This window comes from Lemur catta, chromosome 6, assembly GCF_020740605.2.
Source record: "Lemur catta isolate mLemCat1 chromosome 6, mLemCat1.pri, whole genome shotgun sequence".
Taxonomy (NCBI): domain Eukaryota; kingdom Metazoa; phylum Chordata; class Mammalia; order Primates; family Lemuridae; genus Lemur; species Lemur catta.
The window spans coordinates 3184287-3208599 of record NC_059133.1 but is presented as its reverse complement, the minus strand read 5'-3'; the positions used below and the strand labels follow the sequence as shown (position 1 = coordinate 3208599).

Genomic DNA, 24313 nt, shown 5'->3' with positions numbered 1-24313 from the left:
TGGAGGAAGGTCGTAAACAGCATTTATACTTGGGAAGCTTTAATGAAACTGAGCTACTATTTACAAAACTGCAGTTGTAAACCGCGGCGCATAATCGACGCTCAGAGCTACGAGATTCGAGCAAAAACTGCAGGCGAAAGACAGAAGGACACAATCCACGTTTGTTCTCAGAGCGGCACTTACTGGTGTGAGATGCCCGACTGCAGCCCGCGTTTGTGACGCGGAGCAGCAAGCGGGACTTTCAGGAAGACGGGCTGATTAACATCACCCGGCGCGCACGGCCGAGTCCCCCTCCCAGGCAGGGCCACCGCCGTTCCGTCAGCACTGACGGCCTTGCTGGCCAAGGAGCGAAACCCCGCCGGGTGGAGACCTGGACCATCCGGGGAGGGACCCAGAGCGGAGTGGCAGGGAACCCGCAGGGCCGAGGCCTGTCCCCACTCCTCGGGGTCACAGTCCCAGGGCCCCAATGCCCCCCTACCCCTCTCACACTGCCCCTGAGTGAGCAGCGAGTGGGGCCCGCAGGTCCGGACGCCCCAGCTCCTGGCCCGTCGGTCTCACACGCGTGCTGAGACCTGCCGTGTGGCCGGACCAGCCAGGGTGGGCAGGCAGTAGGTGGCAGGGGCACAGCTGCTGCCAGTGACACAGGACACAGGGTTGGGGGCTCCCCAGAGAGAAGGTAGAACACAGAACAGCAGCAGCTCCACTGCCAGGCACGTGCCCAAGAAAACTGAAAACAGAGACTCAAACACAAACTCCTCCACACGTGTTCACAGCAGCAGAGTCACGAGGCCCTGAAGTGGGAACCCCCCAGCTGTCCCCAGTGGGTGGCACGCAAGCTGTGGTCCGTCCACACAGTGCAACATTACTCACCCACGCAGAGGCAGGAGGCACTGGTACATGCTGCGACACGTGTGGAAACGTCACGCGTGCGAGAGAAGTCAGACATAAAAGCTACGACTGTATGAACCGTCCAGCACGAGCAGGTCCGCTAGTTGCCAGGGCAGGGGGACAGGCCCGGAGGACCCAACCCCTGCAGGAAGGCACTGAGCCCCAGGCCTGGACACTCGAGGGCTGAGCAAAGCAGGCATGACACACGTGGACTGGAGGTGACAAGAGCCAGCAGGGCCGGCACAGGCGCCCTGGGGCCGGCGGGAACAGGGCTGGTGAGGACAGGCCACCAGGCTCACCCCTGCCGCCACCTCAGAAGAAACCCGCAGCGCCACCAAGCAGTAAAGCCGGACCTGGACCTTAGGGGGCCCTGCCATGCAGATCCGGGTTCCTGATCCAGGCGTCGTCACTGGAGTCCGGTCCCTTTCTCTTTCCCCCCTGTGTGCAGCCGGCCCGCGGGCTTCCACTCCGCTAAGCCGCTCAGGGAGCCTTTGTGTGCGCACAAAGCACTCGGTCCCCGCGAGGCGCTCGCATTTCCCCAGCCTTTCAGCCCGCGGCACTCGATCCGCGCGGGCAGGCGGGGGGTGGGTATGATTTCAGCCGGGGAGGGCGGTGTGGGGCGCCCGCGCCTGCGGAACCAGACCCCGGGAGGGGCACGTCTCAGGAAGCGAATGCATTCGCGCTCTGTGTCAGAAATGATTAACCGCCATTCGTATCAAAGCACTCACAGATGGCTGGACCCCAGGAATGTCTGTAAGAGTCAGAGTGCCGCGCTCAGCGGTCACCGTGCCGGCGTTTCTCAAACACAGCGAGGCTCGAACCTGACCGGCCGACAGCCGCCCCAGGAAATGTGGGCGAGACCCCTGCCAACTCTGGCAGGTGACAAGCCCTCCCTCGGAGGCAGCCGCAGCGGTTCTCTGAGGGTACATGGGGCATCGGCGGGCAGGGCCCCATGGAGAAAACACCCAGGTTCGGGCACACTTGCGGAAGCCAAGCCAACTCCCAGGATGTTGCCGGAACGCAGACATCAGACCCAGGTGCTGCCTCTCCGGAGGCCCAGGTGGGCCTGGGCAGGTAACGGGACCCTGCTCCGGCGGGCTGACCCCTCTACGTGGGGGCTTTTGACCCCAGGATGGCGAGTCACTGACAAGTCTGCATCCCTTGCCAGGTGGGGAGGGCTCACCCAAGGCCACACAAGACAGGGACAGACAAGGACGGTGGAGAGACAGTTAACGGACATGCAGAGGTGTCCTGAAACTGCAACGTCTAAAACCCAGGCCCGGCCGGCCAAGCCATCGCCTGACCTGAGTCTTCCTGAGGCACTTCCGCCACCTGGCACGTCCGCCCTCCGCGCCGGCCCCGCCCAGAGCACAGAGCACAGGTCCCAGCTCCGCTCGCCATGGAACCCCCAGGGCCGGGACAGGTCGGCCTGGTGGGCAGGACGAACAGACACCCCCTGTGTTGGGTTCACCTGCACCCCACTTCTGCCAAATGCGGTAAATGTTCGAGGAACTAAAGAGCCAGGCCAACAGGCCAGCTTCCCCGGGGTGGCGAAGATGGGCCGGACGATCTGGAACTCAGCACAGATGCCATCTCTCCAGGAGGACAAAACACCTGCTCAGCGAGGACCGAGCTGGCTCCTTGGGGACAGCCGCCAACTGCAGGGAGCAGCCGGAGCTGGAGCTGGTTCTGCAGCCACAGCTCAGGGCCCCCGTCCCCTGCCCGTGCCTGCGATCGGTGCTGGGCCCGGCACAGAGGCGTTAGTCACTCGGCCTCCCTCCGTCAGCCCAACCGCCAGCAGCTCAGAGCTCTCAAAAATTAAGTTACAAAAATATTTACTTCTCCTGAGTTTAACATTAACCACAACCCTCCCTCCCCTAAGACTCAGACCAGTTGTTTTCTTTAAGACACTGGGAACCTGCATCCTGGGAAGGGCAGGGTGTCCCCCTCAGGGCTGTGCACCCCAAACTGCTGCGAGGGGACCCGACTGGGCCACTCTGGGCCACCAGGTGAGCAGACAGTTCCACGCTGTCCCGAGTGGTAGGATAACCTCAGTTCCCCCGCACAGCCCTGGCTGAGAGGGGGCCGGTGCAGGCGACACATTGCTCTGAGCCTAGGCAGACTCTTCTAGAAAGTGGGGCAGTGTGTAGCTGCTACCTCTAGGGCTGCCTGGGAGCCGAATGAAAGGGCGGGTCTGAAACCCTGTGGGTGACGCGGGGTTGGCTGATGTTACCATCGTCCTCGGTACCAACGCAGGTCCAGCTGGGAGCACCCGAGGTCTGCAGGGCTCACGGGACAGCAGTGTCCGCCGCGTCCCATAAGCGTCACCTCCCAGAAGGCGAGGGGTCACGCCCCAGCCCCACGCAGGAAAGTCACGTGACCTTCCTGCACGCCAGGACTGGTCTGTAAAACGGGGAGTAAAAATAGCGCCTTCCTCGTGGGGTGCCGTGAGGGATGTGTGTGAGGAGGGAAGCAGCCCACAAAACTTTGCTGCTGCTGTTGCCGCTCAGAAACGTGGGAAGAAAACCAAAAAAATGTGCAAATGGCCATTCTCCCTGAATTTCTACTGTCTCAGTACATCCCATATTAAAATAGTACAGTTTCTTTTTACATCTTTAAGAAAACGGAGCAGCTAAGCAGCTCCTGCAAAGCCTGCCCCCCCCAGTTGACACACAGGCCACCCCCAGCCCCGGCTCCGGCCAGCGCACCACCTCCTCCAACCATTCGCTTACCCAAGACAATAATGCGCTGTGCTAGCAGACTTATTACTGTGGGAGCATTTTACAAAAAGAAAAGATTTTCAATAAGGGTCAGAACCAACTAATCACCTAGAGTTTCTTAAAAAAAAAAAAAAAAAAAAAAAAAATCACACCAGGGCTGGGGCTCCGTGGCACACACCTGTAATCCCAGTGCTTTGGGAGGCCAAGGCAGGAAGATCTCTTGAGGCCAGGAGTTTGAGACCAGGCTGGGCAGTACAGCAAGACCCCATTCTCTACAAAAAAAGCTTAGCTGGCCATGGTGGCATGCACCTGTAGTCCCAGCTACTCAGGAGGCTGAGTCAGAAGGATTGCTGAGCCCAGGAGTTAGAGGATGTGGTGAGCAGGCAGAGGAGCTAACTCAAGTTCCACCGACAATTCTGGCCACAGACAAAAGTGAAGAGCTCTGTGCTTTCCCGATGGGTGTGCAGCACCCTCAGAAAGGCCAAATCGTGGGTCAGAAGGCAGGTGTGCCCCGAGCATGGCGTGTGAACTTGGCACTGGATAGAAATAAGTTCCTCCTAACGGTCTCCACGTGCTCCACAGTGATGAATTTTGTTCTGAAAACGACCCAACAGGGCACAGCGCCAGCTCCCACTCGAGCCCGACCCTTGAACACACAAAAGCCCCAGGCTCCGCGAGAGGGAGCCGGCGGGTCCGGCTGCTGCCCCTGTGGGGCTGGGCCATCAGGATCCGGTCCCCTCTGCAGCCTGGCTGGCTCCCCTGCCCAGGTATTCTGGGAACCTGGGAACTTGGACTAATTTGCTCAGAGAAAGGTTTCTTCTCCAATGACAAGCGAAAGGCTCAAAATCGGGGGCCAGGGGTCCTCAGGGGATACACAGCAACCTCCTGCAAAGCTGTGGCAGCATCTTCCTTCTCTTGAGGGCTTTGCAGACAAAAAGTTGCTCGGCACAAACTGTGGCCCCCTCAGCATTCACGAGCAGCTCATGTCTCTGCACAGGTGTGACACATAAATCCAACCACTGTTGCTCCCAACTGGAGAATCTCCACACACGAGAGACGGAGGGGAGCGGGCGGTCCTGAGCCACAGTCCCGGGGCCTCCTCCGCACGGGCCACACAACACAGGAGCCTGAGGGGCCCAGGAAGGAAGATTGACGGGTCAGGGTCCATCTTCCAAATATGCCTCCTCTGAGCAAGGGAGAAAGGCGTGCCGGAAATGTGCACGCTCACACTCACTTATACTCACGTGTGTGTGCACACCCATACTCACTCACTGCCGCGTGTACGCTCCCCAGCACATAGGAACACATACGCACCTTCACGCAGACATCCTACACACTCACTGGCTCACACGCTCACTCACACACTCACTGGGGCGCTCACACTTTGTGCACACATGCACACACTTGCACACACACTCTTACAAGAGCCCTGGCCTGCTCCTGCTGGGCCCTATCAGGCCCCTCTGTCCCCAGGTTCCGGGCCATGACAAAAGCCCCCGGGACGCCCCTCCTGTGCTCAGCCCTCCTGCTACTCCGCAGGCCACTGAGGGGTGCTGTGCTTGGGATCTGTGTGGTGACGGTGGGACCAGGGGTGCAGAACTGGTGGGAGAAAGCATGGAAGTGGCTGGAAAAGGCAGAGAAGGTGGGGGGAGAGGGACGGTCACAGCAAGAGAACACGTGACGGCCGTGGGACCGCACACGTGAGCCTGGCACATCAGCCAATGCACGTCGGGCACCATCACCCTCCTTGCCCCGGTCCGGGGTTGGGGGTGGAGAGGCAGGGAAGGCCTGAGCCCAGGAGGGAGGGAGGTGGCCGCAGCACCGGGCCCTTCAAAGCATCAGGAGAGAGGGGACAGGGTGGGCTGGGAGGGAGGGAGACAGACGGGTGGAGGACACAGTGGCCGCCATGCCAGACAGGAAGCAGGCACGGCTGGGTGTGAGACAAGGCTGCCCAGCCCCTGGGGTGACTTTCCATAACAGGGTTCTGGGACACAAAGGCCAGGGTGGGGCTGCGCCTCTCCATAGCAGGTGACTCCTGCCATCTGTCCAGCCGTGTTTGGGAACGGAAACCAGGCGGCTTATCTTCCTGTGCCATCGCGGAGCAGGCGGGCGTCCCCCACGGCACGCTGTCACCTCCACCGAGGGCTCATCTCTCTTCATGGGGCCCGCTGGCCACTGGGAGGCCCCCCCCCGGCTTCTGTTACCCTCCTCGCTTGGTCTCGAGGAGACATTTAACACTCCCAGCCCGAGAGGCAGGATGAAGGCCACGGCCACAGACGCCACCCTGTGACGTGACCGGAGGGCGTGGAGGCGTCGCCGGGGTGGCAGCGTGGCCGTGGGCTATTCATGGAACCACCACCTGCGCCGGGCGAGCGGCGGCCGTGCAAGCAGGAAGCGCCGCCGGAGGGAACCCGGATCCCTCCACGCCGGGCGGGGCTTGTGAAGGGCGCGACCTCTGGCGCAGTAATGGAACACCTGGGGCCCCGTCCCCACGTCTTAAACGTGGCATGGACCCTGCTCTGCCGTCGGGGGCGGGGGAGCAAAACCAAGAGCCCCCGTCGCCGTCCTCTTTGTCATAAGGCTTTCTGCCCTTTACGCAGCTTCATCAACTTCACAGAAGTTTAACTTCTTTATCTTGCACATTCTTTAAATCCAATGACTTTTTAAACAGAAAATGTAAAAGACAAAACTCAAAATGGTTCACAATCCTGTGCCCCAGATACTCCCGCTACATATATTTTTTGACTACGAGTGCACATAAGAAGTCACAGAAGGGCACACGGTGAACACAAAACCCTCCTCGCTTCTCATCCTTCCTCCCCAAGTACCCGCCGTGGGGCACATCGTTGGCAAAAACGGACCAGGACGATGTCCCCCTGCAGGTCCACCCTGTGAATGCGACGTCCCAGCACCTGTCACCAAGGGTCGATTTCTCTACCCTAGGGGCTGGGCTTGGCCACATGACGCAGCCCGTGGGACGTCAGGACACAAGGACACGAGAGAAGGCTTGAAGAGGCCGTACGCTGGGCTCACGCTCTCTGGCTGCTGGGAACACCCTGGCCGCCACAGCCAGAAGCCTGGGCACGTGGGCAAGGCTGTCCCAGCATCCAAGCCGTGGCTGAGCTACATGGACCGGAAGAACCACCAGCCAAGACACAGCATCACCAGGGATGATAAATATCCGATGTTTTCTCTCGTAGCCTCCGTCCAGCTCACGCCAACGGGCACGTCCCGCGGAGATGGTCAGCACCAAGCCCGGGCATGGACACTGCCACCACCGCAGGGACCCCTGTCCTCGCACAGCCACCCCCGCTGCCCTCCCCACCCAACCCTGGCAGCCACTAATCTAGTCGCCATGTTTTGTCATTTTGTCATTTTAAGAATGTTATACAAACGGAATCTGAGTGTGGGACCTCCTTGGACAACCCTTTGTCACTCAGCACAACCCTCCCGAGACGCATCACGTCATTGCTGCACCCGTAGCTCAAGAATTCTCTAGTGAAACCCCCTGGGCCTGGAGATTTCATTTTTGGGAATTTTTAAATTACAAATTCCATTTCCTCGATGGTTATATGCAGCCATTCGAATTATTTACTGTATCATGGGTGAGTTGCGGCAATTTGTGTTTTTTGAGGTCCAGGCTTTAATCGTACATGTGTTGGGTAGCCTGCACTGTTTCCCTTACTACCCTTTCGACGTCTACAGGGTCTGTGTTACTCCTGATATTGTTAATCTGTATCTTCTCTCTCTCTCTCTTTTTTTTTGGAGACAGAGTCTTGCTCTGTCACTCAGGCTGTAGTGCAGTGGCATTATCATAGCTCACTGCAGCCTCAAACTCCTGGGCTCAAGCAATCCTCCTGCCTCAGTCTCCCAAGTAGCTGGGACTACAGGTATGCACCACAATGCCTGGATAATTTTTTTGTAGAGATGGGGTCTTGCTCTTGCTCGGGCTAGTCTTGAACTCCTGAGCTCAAGGGATCCTCCCACCTCAGCCCCCCAGAGTGCTGGGATTACAGGCGTGAGCCACCGCGCCCAGCTCTCTTTTTTCTCTTATCAGTCATGTAAGAAGTTTGCCAATTTTACTGACCTTTTCAAAGAACCAGATCTTTGTTTCAGTGATTATCTCTAATGTGTTTCTGCTTTCAGTTTCACCGATTGCTACTCTTATCTGTATTATTTCCTTCCCTCTGCTTGCTTTGGGCTTTTGTTCTTCTTGTTCTAGGTTATTGATGTGAGACTTTCCCCCTTGCCTAAGTATTTAGTGCTATAAATTTCCCTCTCAGCACTGCTTTAGCTGCTTCCCACAGATTTTGGTATTTTGTATTTTCATTCTCTTTAAATTATTTTAAATTAAAAAAAAATTTTCATTCTTTCCTTTCTCCCTTCTTTTCTGAATAATTCAATACTTCACTCAAATCTCCACTAAGACCCTCTGTCTCCAACTGTTGGAGTCAGAGGGTAGAGCAGGGCTGGGGCTGCGGGGGGGGGGCAGCAAGGGCGGAGGCAGCTGGGATAGAGGCTGTGTGACGTGGTGGCTGGTCGGGGGGGCAATTGGGGAGGTTGTTTAAATAATGAGAAGTCAGGAAATACATAATAACTACACTGAGAAGAATGAAAACAAGGTTTCCCATGGATAGAGAAAACAGTTACGTATATGGAAGGAAAAAACTAGAAGGAACTCTGTCTTAGTCTGTTAGGGCTGCTATAACAAAACATCATAGACTGGCAGCTTATAAACAGGAGACATTTGTCACTTTTGAAGGCCTGGATGTCGGAGATGGAGGTGCTGGCGGATTCGCTGTCTGGCAAGGGTCTGCCTTCTGCTCCCGGCTCATTGCCCCCTCACGGGACAGAGGGGTGAGGGTCTCTCTCGGGCCTCTTGTGCAAGGGCACTCATCCCACTGACAGGAGCACCTCATCACCTCTTCATCTATCACCTTGGGGGTGAGGATTTCAAAATACAACTTTGGGGGTGCTATGGTCTGAATGTGCCACCCAGGGTTCATATGTTGAAACTTAATGCCCCCAGACAGCATCAAGAGGAGGCGTGAAGATAGAACGAGGGCAACAATGAAAGGGCCCATGGGAGCAGGGTCGCTCTCTTCCGCTCTTCTGCCCTGTGAGGACGCCTAGACGGCTCCGTCTACGAGGAACAGGCCCTCACCAGGCACTGACCTGCCGGCACCTTGATCTTGGACTTCTTAGAGCTATGAGAAATGGATTCCTGTTGTTTGTAAATTAGCCAGGCTCAGGTGTCTTGTTCTAGCAGCACGGACTGAGGCGGTGGCGGGGGATAAACATTCAGAGCATGGCAGCCCCTGCCGTGTGGCAATGACATTATGGTTTTCACTAAGCAGAGAGAGATAAATAGAAAGAAATGGGGATTTATGTTTCCCAGCTCTGCCCGGTAGGAGAGACCGGGCGTGGGATCCCCTAACAGCAGTGAGCACACCATGCACCCAGATCTGGGTTTCCAAATACCACTCTGGGTTTCTGCACTACAAGAGCCCGGGGCCCTGGAGAAACGGCCGATGCCGGGGCTGGGGCAGGGAAACCACCACGCCGGCCTGGAACATCCTGCTGTCCCAGGAGTAAAGAAGTGCCGTGAGGATGATGCGAGCTCAGCCAGAGGGCAGGGCTGTGCAGTAGCTCTGAGACCCGTGTCCTCTCAGCCCAATGATTTATGGGCAAACCAGAAACAATGTGGGCATCAAATTAACGAAAATAATAGGTTATAACCCACTGACCAAATCACGAGTTCATGAATCCATACCGATAGAAATGAAAAGGGAAGAAGAGAAACCTCTTCGTGACAGGTAAAGTCAAAGAACACACGCAGAGCGAAAGGCGGAGCCAGACCACGGCTGGCATCACCCCAGTGACAAGCGGTTCAGGTGTGACCGTCCTGGATGCCAAGGCAGTGGTGACATGCGCAGAGGAGAGACATGGGCCCAGGCAGGGACCGATGAAGCCAACGCAGCAAAGCGCCGACCACGGGGAATCTGGGTGCCAGGCACACAAGGGCTCATTTACTCTTGCAACTTCTCTGAAAGTTCAAATTTGAAATTAAACTTTTAAAAACACACACCAACAGCCAGTTCTGCCCTGTGCTTCTTAAATCTGCTAATGAGATCCTGGGGCTCCTTCCCCACCGGCACACCCAGCTCTGCCTCATTATTTTTCACAGCTGCACGACATCCCGCGCTACGGATGACCTTATAGCCCATTAACTAACTTCTGAGTTGGTGTCCGTACATTGGATGCTATGAGGGGACCGCACACCCTCTTTTATAAGCAACGATGACCCAAATGCCTCTGTGTTCGCGGTTTATGGAAACCTCACACCCACTGCCCCCTGCAGTGGCCCTTCCCCATCTCCCTGCATACGGCTCGCCGGGACAGACAGACGGACCCTCCCCCTACCTGCCCGGTGCTTGGTGGGGGCCCGGGGTGGAGCTCAGCCCTCATCCTTCACGACAGGAGTCAACAGATGACGCCCAAGATTGAAAAGACACAGCAGTGCCACATGTCATCTGCCCAGACATCACTCAGAGGAGGCTCCACTGTCCTGGCCCTGATGTCTCCATGACATCAACAGCCCCACCTGCCCATCCTGTTACAGGCTCCATCTGCTTCCTGTGGGGACCCCAACTGATAAGCCACTCGGGGAGGGTCCCCAAAGGTTTCCCACAGGATGCACGTGGACTCGCTGTAGGAGGCCCCCCTGCCGGGCGGCACCTGGGTACCAAGCAGTGCTGAGACTCGGGCAGACCTCCGTGCAGGGCACAGCCTGCCACAGAGAACGCGCCACAGCACGAGACCGAGGAGGGGGTTGGGGATGGAGCGACAGCGCGGCCCTCTCAGTACCAACACTTCACCCTCACTGGACTGTGATGTGGTGAGTTTTTCAAATGTGTTTTCTTAGTAATTAGAAAAAAACCCACAAAACCCAAAAACAGGTGCGGTGGGCACAGTGAGCAGAGCGTGCTCAGGGAGAGACGTGGCCCTGGGGTGGGCACAGAGGGGCTTTCCCCTGGGCTGTGTCACCCACTGTCCACGCCGTCCGGGCCCCCTCCCTGAACCTCTCTTAATCGGCCATGGCCCGGACGCCGTGCACCGTCTGGCCCCAAAGCCTCCTCCCCAGGGCCCGTCCCACCCTGAGCCTGTCTTCTTCCCCAAAAGCTTCCCTGGTGGCCTGAAGTCACCCCCTTTGGCTGCCAGAGGGTAGGGCCAGAGATGGCATGGGTGACCAAGCGGGGGCCGGAGCAGAGCGATGTGCCCCTTGCAGATCCTTTTCAGAGCTGCCTCCGCCCCGTACCGGATCCGAGCTGGCCGCCTCCCACCCTCCAAACTGCTCACAACCTGCTGTGTCCTACGCTAGCCCTGGGCGGGCTTCAGGGGACATCTCTGCACCTGGATTCGTAAGAGCCGCCAGCTCTGGGACAAAAGTCACGTAGAAACAACACCGTCCCTCCCACAGACAGATGTGCATAATCTCTGCTAACATTTCCCTATTGTGTGGCTGAGCTAAACCTCGGAACAGATGCTACAACCCCAGGCGAGAGAGAGCGCAGGGAGAGCTCGCAGGAAAGGCCTAATCCCCCCGGAGGGGTTAGTCGGGGGCTGCTGAAAGGACCCGGCCCGGAGTCGGAAGCAGGGGATTGCAGTAATCCAGCCTTCCCCTGGTGGGCTTTTCATAATGCAGTGGGCCCCTCTTTCCTCTGGGACATCCCAGGTGCCATCCTGCAACGGGGACTTCACTCCTGTGAGCCACCTGCAGGCAGGCCCCTGTGTCAGAGCCAGGGCCAGCTGGGCAGAGGTGGCCACACAGGTGTCCTGGCTGCACATCCCTCAGCCGTGGACACGCGGTTGTTGCTGCCATCGGCAGGTGACTCTGGAGCACATGAGTGCCCTGATGGGAGACCAAGGCTGACTCGACCTCCCCCCACCCCACCGCCACACCCAACAAAAAGCTCTCAGCCCTGGATTTGGGCTCCAGATAAAAGCAGGAAGGAAAATGCACCACACATTGGTCTCTGCTTCCCTGACAAGGGGACATGGTCCCCAGGGCCCCATGCGGAACACACTGGGGAGTGTCACACTCTGTTGTCCAGCCCCTGCTGGCTGGAAGGGCACAACCGGAGGGGTGTGGGGTTCAGAGGTGGCAGAGCCAGACGGCACAGCAGAATGTTCCTGAAATGTGGCAAACACCTGCCCTTTGGGGATTATCTTCCTCCTTGCTCCTTCAGGGCATGTGCCAAGTCAGAGCAGCAGCCTGTATGTGCCTAGGCAGAAAACCACGGACCCTTCGTCCTTGGGCCAGGAGGGCTCAGCCTCCCGGGAGCTCTGCTGCCTACGCGGGGCAGAGCCAGGCCTGACGCCACGCAGATCCGCTGAGCTCAGGGGACTGTGCTGCTCACTGCAGTGACAGAGGCGCGCAGGGCCAGTCCTGCCTTCCGGGGGCTTCCAGTTCCCGGCTGGTCACCTGCATACCGGGAGGGGCAGGAACGACTCCACCGAAGTACGGGTTATGGGGGCAGAAAGTTCACGCGGGGCCTGCAGGACCCCAAGGGGGAGGAAGCCGTTCCCCAGAGCAGCCGAACCGGGGCTGAGGGGCCACGGGCGGCAGATGGGGAAGATGTGTCACAGAGATTACGATGACGCAGGAAGAAAAATCCAAACCATGATCCAACCTCAAGCCCCCAGGGGACAGCCAGGAGGGGGCTCTCGGGAGGCCATCCCACACCCACTGCTTCTCACGGGGGCCACTGAGGCACACGTCCAGGGAGGGCCACGCAGACCTTGCATGGCCAGTCACTGCGCAAACAGCCACGCAGCGATGTCACTGCACCACATCGCGGAAGGACTCCGGTCCTTGGGATGGGCTGACAGGGCAGATCTCGTTCGCCGGCCCGTCTCTTCCTCCAGCCCAGCCCTCCAGCCCCCTCCCTCCACCCTGCACTCAGACCTCCATGGGGCCACGGCCCACCAGGGTGACATCCCTCACGGGCAGCCCAGCGCCCGCCCAGGCACCTCCTTGTTCTGCAAATCCCCAGCAAGCGCTCAGCCCCCGGCCCCCACCAGCTCCTCTCCTGCCTCACCCCAAAGGAGGCTCGAGCTCCCCCTGCCCTGGGCTGGCACCGACGGGACACAGGATGAAAATCGTGGTCACTGTGCAGGTGACCACTCTGTGTGGGGCAACTGGAGACAGCAGGACGTGCAGGGCAGGTGTGACGGGCAGGCCCAGTGGCAGGGGGTGGACCCCAACTGCCCGAGTGTCAAAGCCAGAGACAGGGTAGGGGTGAGAGGCAGAAAGGCGGGAGACGCTCCCAGCAGGGTAGGCTGGTGTGACTCTCAGGAGGACAGGACCCGTCTGCCCGTCAAGCTCAGGGCTGGGGCTCCTGGAAGCCTAGAGGGCCGCGGTGGGGACGAGGCCAACCCAGACCCAGGACGGGGTGGGGACCCGTAAAGCTCCCAGGAAGGAGAACAGCGGTTTGCAAAATCACAGCCGTGGTGGCGCAGCACCATGATGCAAAATCCAACAGCATGTTTCCTTACACGCCAAACAGCAAAATAAAGCAAAACCAGAAACGCCCAGGCTTTCCCAGCACGTCCTTGGAGAACATTCCGACTCTCAGGTTACATCCAGGTAGAGCAGACAACTTTGGCTCTGAAGCCGCGTCTGAATGGCCTGGAATTTCAGCCGCCAGTAACGACCGGCCAAGGCCGCTGCGGATGAATGAGCCCTTTCTGCGTCCCGCCTGCGCCCGGGGCTCCCCGTGGGAATATCCCGCCGACCGGGGCTTGGTGTGTTCACACAGACCCGCCGCGAACGCCGGGCTCCTAAACCACTTCCCAGGAGCATATTTTTTAAAATTCCAGAATATAAATGTCTTAGAACAGAAAAGCTGCTTCCAGGGCACCGGAGTGGGCCACCCTGGAGCCGTCCTACCTTGTTGTAGTACTGCACCTGCACCGAGTGCCACCGTCCGTCACTCACGCCCCCGGGGACCTGCGGCGCCACGGTCGTCGTGGTCTCACCTGCATGGCGGGAGGGAGACCCAGAGAGAAAACGGGGGCTGAGGGGCTGCTGGGGACCCCGGCTTGGGCTGCAAGGCTGTGGGCAGGGGGCGCCCTCCCCACAGCCCCACTGGAGGCCCCACTACTCCACTGGTTTCTCCTTTCTGATCACAAAAATAATTCTGGTTTCTTTTTTAAATATGAAAGAACATTAAAAAGCATAAAGAGGGTGACCGCGTCCGTTAGCGCAGCACGGTCATGCTCACGCCGTGGTGGGGCCTCTCCTTTTTCCTGCGCGCTGCACCAGCACAGACAATGTGGTCAGAACCAATACAGAGCTCTGTCTGCCCTGTTGGTCACTTAATAACATATTGTGAGTCCTGTCCCATGTTTTTAACAACCTCTTCACCATGTAACACACCCTTTTGTGAGGTCACAGGACACTCCCCTTGGCCGTCTCTGTCTTGGGGCACTCGTGTCACGTCCACCCCCAGAGCTCTCAGTTCCGAGGGGCTGGGCAAGCCCGGCTGTACGTCCCCCTCCGGGATTCTGGCTGCAACAGTCCTGGTTACACAGCCGCTGGCAGGACAGGAGAAAGCAGCTTCATGTGCAGAGAGTGTCCCCGGCAGGGAATGCCACCCCGGGGAGCCCGCGGGTGCCCCATTTCTTTATTCCATACAAAAGGCAAAGCCCCAACCTCTATCAGGCACGTGTAAATGGACAGTGCCAGGGCTCGAGGGCCAGAAGCACCTCTGAGCCGACCTGGTGAACTTCCAGGTAGAGGAGGAGCAGGCGTAATTCCCCGCTAAAAATCACTTGTGCCAGAAAAACAGAGATATTGCTGCGGGCAGTCTGGATGCTCTTTTCCAACAACCGGGACGACATGCTCAATGGCTTTTTCGGTATTTTTAATCTAGAGATGTACCACACTTTATTTAATGATGCCTCTATTTTTTAAAATACGAGCTCTATCTTCCATACCTTCAGCACTATAAGTAACACCGTAATGAACATCTTTGTGCACTCTGGGTTTCTTCCAAGGGACGGACTCCTAGACGTAGAATTAGGGGATCAAAGGGTGTGTGGCTTGGAGGCGCTGCGCAGGATTAGGGTGGTCTTAACTGACAAAGCACCTGAGAAGCGCTCCAAGCCCTGCCCTTCCCGGGAGGAGGCCCTACCTGCGGAGAAGGTGAGCTGCAGCTGCTCCTCCACGATCTCCAGGGCGATGAAGTCGTGCTTCTCGTTGAAGCGGCCATTGTAGAGCAGCAAGGCGTTCCTCTCTTGGGTGGCAAACCTGCGGCACCAAGCAGAAGCATGTCACATGGCGAAGACCCCAGCGCCAAAGGCTGCCCGGGAGTGACAATCCCGGCCCGAGGAGGACAAGCACGTGGGCCACGATTCAGGACAGGCCGTGGTCCTGGCACCGACCCTGCACGTCAGCAGCCGACAGCCCGTCAGACCTGGTGAGCAACGTTCTTTTCTGGAAGTCACAAACCAGAACCCACGGGGAAATTTGGTCACCACGGGCTAGAGAATGTGACAGTATGTTTGCACAATGTTCTAGAAGTATGACACCCAGCCAGTATACCATTCACAGATGTTTTCGGACAGAAAACACACGTGGCACACCTTCTGTTGCTGGAAACAGATTCCTGAGCATGTGCGCCGGGGCACAGGGACGTGGCACCTTCCCGCGCGGGGAGGCTGATGGGGAAGGACCCCTGGGCCTGCCCCGGCCCCACCACGCTCGAGTCACACGTGCGTCTTTCTGTCCGCAAGCCCTTGGGTCCTGCTGCCCCTTCTGCCGCGAACCACCTTCCCTGGCTCTGCCGATCTCCGGGACCACTGCAACTGCGGTTCCTCTGACTCCATTTATCCACACTGCCCCCACCCGTCCATCACAGCACTGAGTTTATTTCTGAAATTATCCTGCTTCTTCACTCGTTTGTGAGAAGGTGTCCTTCAGGGGAGGGGCTCTCCTGTGCTGCTGCGTCCCACAGCCCAGGCAGCCTGGTCCGCGTCAGCGCACGATGGCGGTGAGTTGAATAAACACACGGACGGGGCACGAAGGAACAAACACGTGTGCGACAATGAACACACCTGTCAGAACTTCACACGTTCAAAGAGTAAAAAACCGCTCACACCAGGAGATAATCATCCTCAGAAATCCTTCTCCCTTCACGGTCCTAGGACACTGGCTCCATCAGACCCTAGGGTCCCCAGGGGGTCTTCAGGACCCCAGCAGCCCCCGTGGCAGCGAATTCGGCAACTCCCCCGAAGGAACCTGGGACCAGCTCCTGAGTGAGCTGGACGTCTCCCCCGTCAGTGAGGAGGTGGCAGAAATCCCTTCCTTTGACTCGAGGCTGGTGTATGTTTTCACGCAGCGGAGTCTGGAACAGCCTGAAGCCCCCGACCGCGGCCTTTCCACCGAGTGGATGTTCAGTCCCCAGCTCCCATCTGGACCCGAATCCCCTCTCCGTAGAGGGGCTCTGAGAACTGATGACAAGTTGTAAAGAAAAACACCTGCACGGCCAACCAGACGCTTTAGGCGTGGAGCACACAGGGGGCAGAAGGGACCTTAATTAGGGTGAGGACCAGCTCGATGCCGGCTTGTTTCCCGAGATGCCGCCGGGTGGGCCGCGCCCAGTTGTTTGTTAGGTTTCGCTTTGGACGTTTCTCTCCAACCCAAGCTGGGAGCTGGGACGAGGCGTCAGTGTGAAACGCTCCTGCACCCCTGACCCCAGCAAGTATCGGTCACCGCCAGGGACGTGGAGGCAGAGAAGGCCCGAGGCTGAGGGCGGGGTGGGAACAGCGCAGCAAGAGGAGCAAGGGCAGAGGCAGAAACCGAGGCTGGGGGCAGGGCATGGAGAACAAAGAGCAGTGGGGACACGAGAGGCGGCTGGGAACGGAGCCCGGAGCCCACTTGGGAGCCCAGGCACTTGGCAAACAGCAACCGAAAGCGGAGAAGGCCCGAGAGAACCACCTGACACAAAGGCAGCTCGAGCCCCGCCCGCTGTCACCGCCTACCCTGGCGGGCGCGGGGAGGCCACCACAGCCCCCAAGGTGTCAACGTTCCGTGAGACCTGGGAGGCCCCTCTATGATTTTGCTTTCAAAGCCACTCCCTACAACACGCTCACGGGTTTAGTGTCCCCGTCCCAGCCCCGATTTCCCAGCCGTCGCCACACAGAAGGGAAACGGCCGGCAGATCACTGCCCAGTGTAACGATCTCACGGACATGAGCCCGACAGCGAGTGGGCACAGCGCGACCCCACGCAGAGTGAGGTCACCGTGACCGGGGGCAGAGGGCAGAGCGGTGGCTGCCGAGGCTGGGGAGGGGGTGGTGCAGAGACGCTGGTTACATGCTGCAGACAGACAGCTGGGCAGAGGGCAAGTTCTAGTATTCAACAGGAAAGAGACTGCAGTTAACACTAATTCATTGTACAACTAAAAAAAAAAAAAAAACTAGAAGAAAAGAATTGTGATGTTCCGAACACAAACAGTAACTGTTTGCTGTGACAGATACCCCACTAAGCCTGATCTGATCGTCACGCATTGCATGCAAGTTTCAAAACAACCACATGTACCCCCGAAAATATGTACAACTATTATAGATCAATAAAAAAATAAGTTTAAGAAAACATTATTATTTTTCATTTTCTCTGACTGGAGCCAACACACTTCCCTTGTTGGCTTCCGGCACATTTGCCAGCCCCATGTCCACGCCTCTGGCACCAGGACTTTCGGCCACCTGTTAGGTCAGGCTCCAGTGGTCACCCTCCTGCAGCTCATAAACTGCCAAAGGCCACGGCAACACAGGTGACTGAGGGCTGCCGGCCACCCCCAGGTGTCCAGTGGCCATCACTACATACATGCCCAAGTCACATGCCCAGACTCACGCCTGTCACATGCCACAATGTGTTTGCCAGAAGACATAGGACTCCTTTTGGCTTGGGGTGCAGACACCCACAGAAACCCTTTGTTGCAAACACCAAGCCACAGGGGACACAGAGTTGCTGGGGACCCCACAGCGGAGCCCTCATCTGGGAGGCCTGTGCAGAGCCGGGACCCAGGGTCTGGCTGCACAGGGCCAGCGCGTGACTGTACTGCAAGGTGACACTGATCCCTTTACAAGAGGAATTGGGGGCGGGACAGCAACTGCCGGCTGCCGCTACACTGAGCCCTCATGGGAAGCCCCTGGGGGAGGACGCTCCTTAGCCCATTTACAGGACACGAGGCACAGAGAGGGGACGTCACTTGCCCACAGTCAGGGTGTCAGAAAGTGGCGGAGCCACGGTCCGTGGGCCAAAGCAAAATGGGCAAACCTGACACAGCAGGCAGCCAAATGGCTTTTAGAATCAAACGACAGGGGGTCCCACAGAACCAGGCCGGGCCAGCACCCCCCACTTGTCCTGCCTCCTAGGGGCCCAGCGAGGGGCCCTGCTCTACAGGTTAGAAGTAAAGCAACGAACGACAGGCCTGGCACGCGCCTGAGCTTTGCGTGTGGGAGCCGCTCTGGATCTCATTAGAGTCAGTCTCAAAAGTGAAACCCGGAGGACGGACAGAGCCTGGGAAACCCCTGCCCACTGGGAGGGCACAACGCGGGCGCGCTGACACAACGGGGCACCAAGGGCACGGACTCTGGGCCAACGGCCTGGTGGGGCACCCTGCTGGCCTTGTGATTGGGCAAGTTCTGCCACCTTTCTGTGCCTCAGTTTCCCCACCTGTAAGATGGGGACAAGAGCAGCACCCAGCTCACGGGGTCTTGTGAGAAGGGTGCTGGCATGTGAGCTGCCAGCAAGTGCCTGGCACAGAAGCCTGCTCATTGTCACCGCCGGCCCCCACGCTGCCCGCTGCAGGGAACGGGCAGGCCCGGGGGTGCTCACCTGGGACCAGGCTCCAAGCAGAACATGCTCCTCAGAGGAGGCCTCTGGTGCCCAATGCTGGTGCCCAACACAGAACTCACCGAGGGGCTGGACGGGGCAGGTCCAGGTGCTTCCGAGGGGCAGGGTCCGCCTGGCTCTGCAGAGCCTCCAGCAGATGTTCCGGGCCACTCAGAAGGCCCGGACTGTTTTCCTTCTGCAACTCAACCCCCCACCCCCACCAAACAGCAGAGCCTTTCCCCGAGGACAGCCGGTGCCCCGCTGACATCCCAGGGCCACAGCCTTATCTCAGGGCAGCGGGCACTGGCGCCTCGCAGGCACAGAACTGCCAGCCGGCACCTGCTACCCTCTGCGCCTGGAGGATGAGATGCCTCCAAGGAGCCTCAGGCCGGAGGGTGCACGCAGGCACCAGTGGAGACCTGGACCCCCACCCGGTGACAACAGGCACAGCTGTCCACGAGCTTGAAGCCAGAAAACAGGAGGTAGGGATGGCAGGTGATTATTTAAAGGTTTTGGAAATGTATCTGCCTTGGAGACTTTGGCACAATCAAAGCATTTGACAAGCAGGAACAAAAGCAGGATCGGGAGTCTGGTGTGAGCCCATCCCCCAGGCGATGAGCCCACGTCGGGACCACTTCAGAGGCAGACGAGAGCCAGACCCTGGAAAACCCACTGACGACTCAGGCCACACAGGTCAACCCCGTGCCCATGCCTGAGCCTTTGGGGGACAATCAGGGCAGACGGGACCTGGAGCCCATAGCCACGGACAGCTGGGGCTAGAAGGCAGCAGACAAGTGGGAAGTGACCGGGCCATCCAGCTGGCGCTGGAATGCGGTGTCCCTGGCTGGGGTCAGGAGGGCTTCCTGGAGGAAGGAGGTGGGGTCAGGTGACCAGGCAGTGGGAGGCTGGGAGAGAACATTCCAGGTGGAGGAAACGCCCGTCCTGAGCCCGAAGGCTGGTCCAGGGCAGAGAATGGCACGGGGTCAACGCGGCCACATCACAGGATCTGAGAACAGCAAGTGGGAGGGGTCAGCGGGGCTCAGCCCCAAGGGCCCGCCAAGAAGCTGTGTCTCCTTCCCCCAGCAAGCAGCCCCGGCAGGATGGTTGACAGGGACCGACGAGACTTGGGCTGAGGGCAGACGAGACTGGCGCAGTGCCCAGGAGTCATGCGGGTGAGAGATATCGGTGGCAGATGCCAGGTGGCAGGGACTGGGCTGGATGAGGGAGAGGCTGGGGGGGGCACCCTGCTGCCTCAGGCCCCTCCCCAGAGAGGGCCCGAGTGGTGGAGACAGCTCTGCAGAGCTGGGTCCCTCTCGGATCTGCCAAGCGTATGGGGACATCCACGTGGATGTCCTGGAGCCTAAACGTGCAGCTTAAATGTCCCTGCGGAACAAGCTCGTGTGGTTTTCTGGGGCACAACCAAAGCATTTAATTAAATCTAAATTCCCTTGGGAAAAAAGGTGCAAAAATAAAACAACAAGCACTGTGCACTACAAGCCTGCGTCCTTGCGTCAGATTAAGGGACCAGGGCTGGAAGGCGTCGGGTAGCCCTTGGTTCCACATTGAGAAGCCCGATTCCTGAGCCGATGGTGGCTTTTCCCTGCACCTCTGGTCTAGAGTCCAAGATGGCCACATGCTAGCCGGTGGGCAGGACCAGGCCGGCTTCCTGGGCGTGTGGCCCCCGCAGCCCCCAGGCCCAGCGCTCAGAAGGGCCCACGCGCACTTGAGTGCTCTGCGGCTGCCGTCTCGAGATTCTTAATCTTTCTGGCACAAGGGGCAACCTTTTCAGTCTGCACAGTGCCCCACCCATTGTGGGAGCCAGTCCCATGGCCAGCACTGACCGGGGCCGCTCAAGCGTCCAAGGCCACCGCAGATGACACCTGTGTTGCCATCCAGAGGATGAGACGCGCGGACGCCGTGTGGACGCCATGTGGACGCCGCAGGACGCACACTTACGTGAGGGAGATGGTGAAGTGGAAGCGCTGCCTCAGGCCCCGGAAGGTGACGAAGGACTGCGGTGGGAAGCTCCTGGTGGTGACCTCGCAGTAGGGCCGCTCGTACTCGCCGGGGGGGCACACGCAGTGGAAGCCGCCGATGAGCAGGTTCACGCAGGTGCCGCCGTTCTTGCACACCCCGTTGGCGCAGCGGCCGGAGCGGGCGTTCACCTCGCAGTGCTCTCCTGCAGGGCGGGAGGGACAGGCACGGGGGCAGGTCACGGGGCGGCCGAGGACGAGCCAACCCCCGCGAGGACCTGGACACACACGCCCCACAGAAGCAGCTGCCGAGAGAAAACACGGTCGGGCCCGAGGTCCCTGACGCGAACATGAACCCTCCAGCTCCCGCGGCCTTTCCCAGAGCCGGGCCACAACCCGGCTGCAGCTCTACGTGTGTGGGTTCCTCACTGGGACACCCCGCTTCTGGGGATGTGCTAAGGACGGGGGCTCAGGCAGCCTCCAAAGCCCTCCCTCGAGGGCTCCTCCAGGGATGGTGCCAGGTGACTGAGCCTGCTGGGTTCCACATACCAGGGGGCAAAGAACTGCAGCAAGGAGCCCTTATTGGCATCCAGCTCCGTTCCCTGTTCCGAGCTGGACTCCCTTCCAAGGAGACCCCCGGACACAGGAAGGGGGCCTCACGCCCCCACACCCGTGTCTGCCACGATTGCTGAACATATCAGGCCTCGTCCGAGACCCAGGAGCAGCCACGCTCCCACCAGGCCAGGGGGCACCTGCCCAGCGGGCTTCCTGCCCTGTCCACCTCCCCCCCGACCCTCACACAGGCCCCCTCGCTGTCCCAACACTGGATTCCAACTCGGTTTTAACCCTGCCTGTGTCCCCACGCGCCTGTGAGCCCCTGCAGGTGGCACCACCATGCTCTGGTGTCCTCCCCAGAGGCTAGGCCCTCCTGGGACAGGAAGGTTCCAGAGGGCTGTCGGGCTGACTCCTCCCCCCAGGGCCCCAGTGCTCCCCAGCAGGAAGGCCACACTCAGCACCGGCGGCCTGCGGACCGGCCACTGCCTTGGCCGGCAAGGTCTGGCTACAGCGAGCTACGACCAGGCCCTGCCCTCCAGCCTGGGCACAGAGTGAGACCCTGTCTCTTAAAAAAGGAAAAAAAAAAACCACACTGGTACAAAGACACGAAACTCGGAACCCCAGAGACATCCAACGTGAGGACGCTCGGAGCAGGACAGAGTTTGCCCTTCACATGGCAGCATCTTCCCTGAGCCCAGAACTCACTGGGGTCCCCAGAGTGGGGTCACTCTGTGACACGTCTTCATGACAGGCACTCACAGGTGTCTCGTGAGAGGCCTCTGAACACATCAGTAAGGCCACGTCTCACACGGCCACGGCCAGGCACGGTGCGGCCCTATTTGGATACCAACTCAGGCAGACAGACAGAATGAAAACACACTTGCGTGACGTCTCTGTCTGCTCGGGCTGCCATGACAAAGCACCACAGACCGGTGGCTCATACGACAGACACTTGTGTCTCACAGTTCTGGAGGCTGGAAGTCCAAGATCCAGGCTCCAGCTGACTTGGTTTCCCGTGCGGGCTCTCCGCCTGGCAGTGACCTCACGGGCAGGGACGGGGCTCTGGCCGCTCTCCCCTCCTCTCAAGGACTCTCGTGCCATCACCGGGCCCCACCCTCGTGCCTTGCCATCTCCAAGTTCAGTCACAATTCCGTCTATAGCAGCATGTACGAGACAACTGGGAATTTGAAAAGACTGGCTAGTGAGCATTAACCTTTATTATCAATTTTTAAAAATAAAAAAAGAAATCAGATGCTGTTGAGGGTGGGTGCTAAGGTGTACCCCAAAATCCCCAGGACTGAGGCTCCGGGCTGTGGGTTCCTGCTGGTTCACAGCTGAGACCCTGCACCCAGACATCCCCCTTCCTGCAAAATCCCGCAGCCCAGGCAGCTGCCCACGCCCAGGACGGGTCAGTGTGGAGATGCCGGCCATGGGGCAGGCTGAGGGCTCGTCACAATGCACAGCCGCCCGACCCCCTCTGCCCGGGCCAGGTCCCTCACTGCCCCCAGGCACAGCTCCCAAGAAGGTTCCACCCCCAAAGCTAGGACCTCCGAGTCCGCAGACGGATACCGACTTCAGTAACTCAATAACCTATTAGTTTAAGGACATTCTTTCCATCATCCACGGGGATGCTTCACAGAAGTGAGTGCATTTTAGGCAACAGATGAAACTGATTTGAAATTAGCATAACCATCAAGAGAAACAAACATGCCCTGAGAAAGCCCAGTTTCCCCGGGTGCCTCCCATCTGCACCGCCAGGCTGCACCCCAGGGACACACAACAGCCTAGGCTGGGTGACGCCAGTTTGAGCAGGGCTGGCATCACTGGCTTTTGCTGGACTTCACGAGCATGCCAGGGCCACCCTGACACTGACCCCTGAGGACAGTGGGTGCCGAGAGCTAGCCCCCTCGTCAGGCCATAGACAAGACAGCCCCCCGCCCCCAAGCAGACGCCTCCCACCCTGCTCAGAGTTAAGACGAGAGGAAGCACCCCCCACCCTCATCTCAGCTCCACCCACCCAGGGAAGCTGCCTGACCTCCCGACCCTGTGGGCGGGCTGTGTGCACACACAGGCTCTCACACACGCTTGCACACTGCTCATCATCTCTCCCCACGCTCCCACACACGCTCACAACCTCCCACATGCATGCACACACATCCACATCCATGCACACACCTGCTCACACGCTCATACATGTACTCACACACATACATATGTGGACACCCCTCACATGCATCCTCACATGCTCAGTCACACACACACATGCTCACACACTTGCCGCACACTCACACCTGGGAGTCAGGGCTCCTGGGCTCCCTGCAGGGAGGGCAGCCTGCAGCCTCCGTAAATTCCGTGCGTTAACGTGACGTGCATTGCTTAAGGTGGCCTATTTCTCCTCCTCCACACACTTCAAATTCTCTCCTTTCTACTTTAAAAATATGTGACATTTGGGAGTGTTTGCCTTCGAGTTCCAGTAGCACGTTCTAAAATAACAGGCGCCGAGAGCGGCGGGGCGTGCTCGCCAAGCCGCCCGGCAAACAAAGGGGCCCCCTCTGCCTGCTCCAGAACCGCGTCTGGGCTCCGACTGCCCAGGAACCTGGGCCCAGCCACACCACCACCCTGCCCCATCGTCGCCTCGCACTGGACGGCTGGAGCTCACAGTGCCCTCATCTGAGTGTTAGAAGGTTCCTTCCTACCCACGCCTGGGATTTCCTCTACAAGGCCCCAGGAGAGGAAGGCTCTTTGTCCGCATCTACACAGTCTGAATTTGAATCTGTGGCCCAGCAATCCCACCTCTGAGTTCGGTTACCAGAGGCTGCAGCCCCACAGCCCCCGGGCAGCTCCCTTTAAGGGAGGACAACAGAACAGACTTGTCCTTCTCATGTGGGGGGCACGTGTGAGGGACTCTGTGGACAGACAGGTGGCCTTCGAAGCCCTGGCGTCCCCCAGGAGGGCCGGAGGAACACACATACGGGTATCTCTGCCCCGCTACTTAAAAGGCCTTGCTGGTGTGAATAATTTGCAAATAAAGCTGAACCTCCATGAACTGGGTTTGGTTTTCTGAGGATGGAGTTGTATTTTCTCTGGGTTTTGCTTATTTTCATTTCCAGGAGGCAGCTGTATCAGCTTCCTAGGGCTGCCGTGGACCGACGGGCCACAAACTGGTGACTGACACAGCAGAGTCTACCCCCTCGCGGTCTGGACGTCTGAACCCCCGTGTGGGCAGCGCTCCAGCCCCACCGGACGCTCCAAGGGACGGTCCTTCCTGCCCTCCAG

General features: G+C 58.8%; 1 protein-coding gene across 1 annotated transcript in view; it reads right to left on the bottom strand.

The window, feature by feature from the left end:
• CELSR1 (cadherin EGF LAG seven-pass G-type receptor 1) overlaps positions 1–24313 on the bottom strand; it is a 137403-nt gene that overhangs the window by 41607 nt on the left and 71483 nt on the right. The window contains exons 3-5 of the mRNA XM_045552772.1: positions 20466–20688; positions 14807–14922; positions 13561–13649 (exon numbers count right to left, since the gene is read on the bottom strand). Coding sequence (XP_045408728.1) covers positions 13561–13649; positions 14807–14922; positions 20466–20688 — 428 coding nt within the window. The remainder of the gene's footprint in view (positions 1–13560; positions 13650–14806; positions 14923–20465; positions 20689–24313) is intronic.